The 2207-nt window shown below is 47.1% G+C and overlaps 1 protein-coding gene across 1 annotated transcript in view; it reads right to left on the bottom strand.

The window, feature by feature from the left end:
- Positions 1-1413: 1413 nt before the first annotated feature.
- The window catches only part of slco2b1 (solute carrier organic anion transporter family, member 2B1), a 19054-nt gene continuing 18260 nt past the window's right edge, over positions 1414-2207 (bottom strand). The window contains exons 15-16 of the mRNA XM_070843574.1: positions 2199-2207; positions 1414-1614 (exon numbers count right to left, since the gene is read on the bottom strand). The exon at positions 2199-2207 is cut by the window's right edge and continues 112 nt beyond it. Of these exons, the coding sequence (XP_070699675.1) occupies positions 1419-1614; positions 2199-2207 (205 nt within the window). The 3' untranslated portion in view covers positions 1414-1418. The remainder of the gene's footprint in view (positions 1615-2198) is intronic.

The following is a 2207-nucleotide window of genomic DNA, read 5'->3' as shown; positions in this document are numbered from 1 at the left end:
TCAGTGATGAGCAGCAGAAGCAGAACCACACGATAGTCACATTTCACCAAGTTCAGTAACAAAAAAACAAAAGTAGCTCCATTAAAATGTCACTGGATTAAAGTGATGTTGTAGCATCAACGCTCAGAGGTGGAACATGTTAAGTGTGAAAAAGTGAAAAACTGATGAAAAACAATAGGAAAATATACATTTTGCATTTTCGTTGTTTAAAAAATATCCATGATCTTCTTAGAAAAAGCCCTGATTTAACACGCAGAGGTTCAACATCAACAAGAACAATGAAGAAAGTAATAAAGAAACACTGGAGAGGCCGACGCTTCTGCTAAGACTGATGTTTGCAGGTTGTGGACGCCGTCTGCAGCTCTCAGGCTCTGACGGGTCACTGGGTGCAAAAAGCTAAAGTTCTTCAACAGTTTTGGGCCCAAAGAGCAAAAACAGCACAGATAGATTCAGCTCTTATAGTCAGAGGGATGTTTCAGTCTGGATCAATGGAACTGGTCAAGCTGCTAGCAAATCATTGGAGTAATTGACCCCCCCCCCTAAAAGATCAGTGTCCTGACTTTGTATTTGTAGAGAAAAGTCAGGAGTTTCCCCATTAACTTCAATACGGGCAGCTTTCCTAGAGCACCTCCTGGTGGTCGTTAGAGGACCTGCAGCTTATTAAACAGTCACCAGTCTCATAGAGCACACACACACACACACACACACACACACACACACACACACACACACACACACACACACACACACACACACACACACACACACACACACACAGCTTAAAAAGGTCTTAACCCCCCCCCCGAAGTTCCAGGTAAATCGTACAAAGCAGGTTCGTCCTCAAAACAATGACTTAAACCTAAATGTGTTCTCGTGACTATAGATAAAATAATATACTATATATTGATGGTCACATGATCAGACACACCAGTAATCCCACTGGACACGTTAGTGGTAGAAAGTTATAGAATATTTACAAGTCCTGTCGCTCCCTCCTCATCTGAGCCTCCATCCTCGATATCACTGCTGTGACACAGTGATGCATCAATAACTGTTTATAGAACTAGTTAGATCATCCAGCCACCAGTAAACCAACCATCTAATGTGGTTTGGAACACTTTTACTGAGTTGTTCCACCACCGGGAATGTTAGCGGAGCATTGATGTACAGGAATATAATATCAAAGATGGCCGACTGGTCCTTCACAGGACGAACACTCAACATCGTGGACCTCACAGATTTGGTAGCAGAGCAGCTGCCGTGACTCTTTCTGCCTCCTTCCTCTCCTCCTCTCCTCCTCCTCTCCTCCTCCTGTCCTCCTCCTGTCCTCCTCCTCCTCTCCTCCTCCTCCTCTCCTCCTTCCTCTCCTCCTCCTCCTCTCCTCCTCCTCCTCTCCTCCTCCTCCTCCTCCCGTTCCCTCAGGTCTTGATGCCCTTCCCTTCTTGGTCTTTGGACGAAGCCTTCTCTCCTGTTTTCTGCTCGTTCACCAGCTCGTAGCCTCCTCTACTGACCGGCTGGGACTCCGGACGTCCCGCCCTCGAGCGCAGAACCACGACCGTCAGCAGGAAGCAGAGCAGCCCCCCACCAACAAAGACCACCAGCAGACCTAGAAACCTGCACACAGGGTGAGACTCTGGATCTGTACACTGATGATCTCTGCACCTGTCACTCTCTCTCTTTCTGACACTCAGTAATCAGATGCACACTGACTGTGAAAGGTGACGTCTGGCCTTCAAAATAAAGCTCATATAATAGAGACTATATTTCTACTGAGATGTTTCCACTAATATTCCTGTTAACACACAGCAGCTGTGTAATCTGATTACAGCTCCAGCTGTGTAATCTGATTACAGCTCCAGCTGTGTAATCTGATTACAGCTCGTGTTTATCACGTCCAAACATAAAGAAGCTGAGCTGCAGGAGCCATTTTGCTTCTTTGCACAAGGAAATATCTTTTAAATTGTTTTCCAGCGGAGGTGGAACTCAGCTCACTGGTGCACATCCAGAGAGCAGCATGTCTACCTGCAGCGTGTCTACCTGCAGCATGTCTACCTGCAGCGTGTCTACCTGCAGCGTGTCTACCTGCAGCGTGTCTACCTGCAGCCTGCAGACAAACTGTGCGTCACAAACGTATTGTGAACGTCCTGGTGTCCAGAGAGGCGCTCAGGTTAAAGGTGACCCCCCCCAGAGCCCCTCACCTCTGTCTG

This window comes from Pempheris klunzingeri, chromosome 14, assembly GCF_042242105.1.
Source record: "Pempheris klunzingeri isolate RE-2024b chromosome 14, fPemKlu1.hap1, whole genome shotgun sequence".
NCBI lineage: Eukaryota > Metazoa > Chordata > Actinopteri > Acropomatiformes > Pempheridae > Pempheris > Pempheris klunzingeri.
This window is presented reverse-complemented; position numbering and strand designations above follow the sequence as displayed.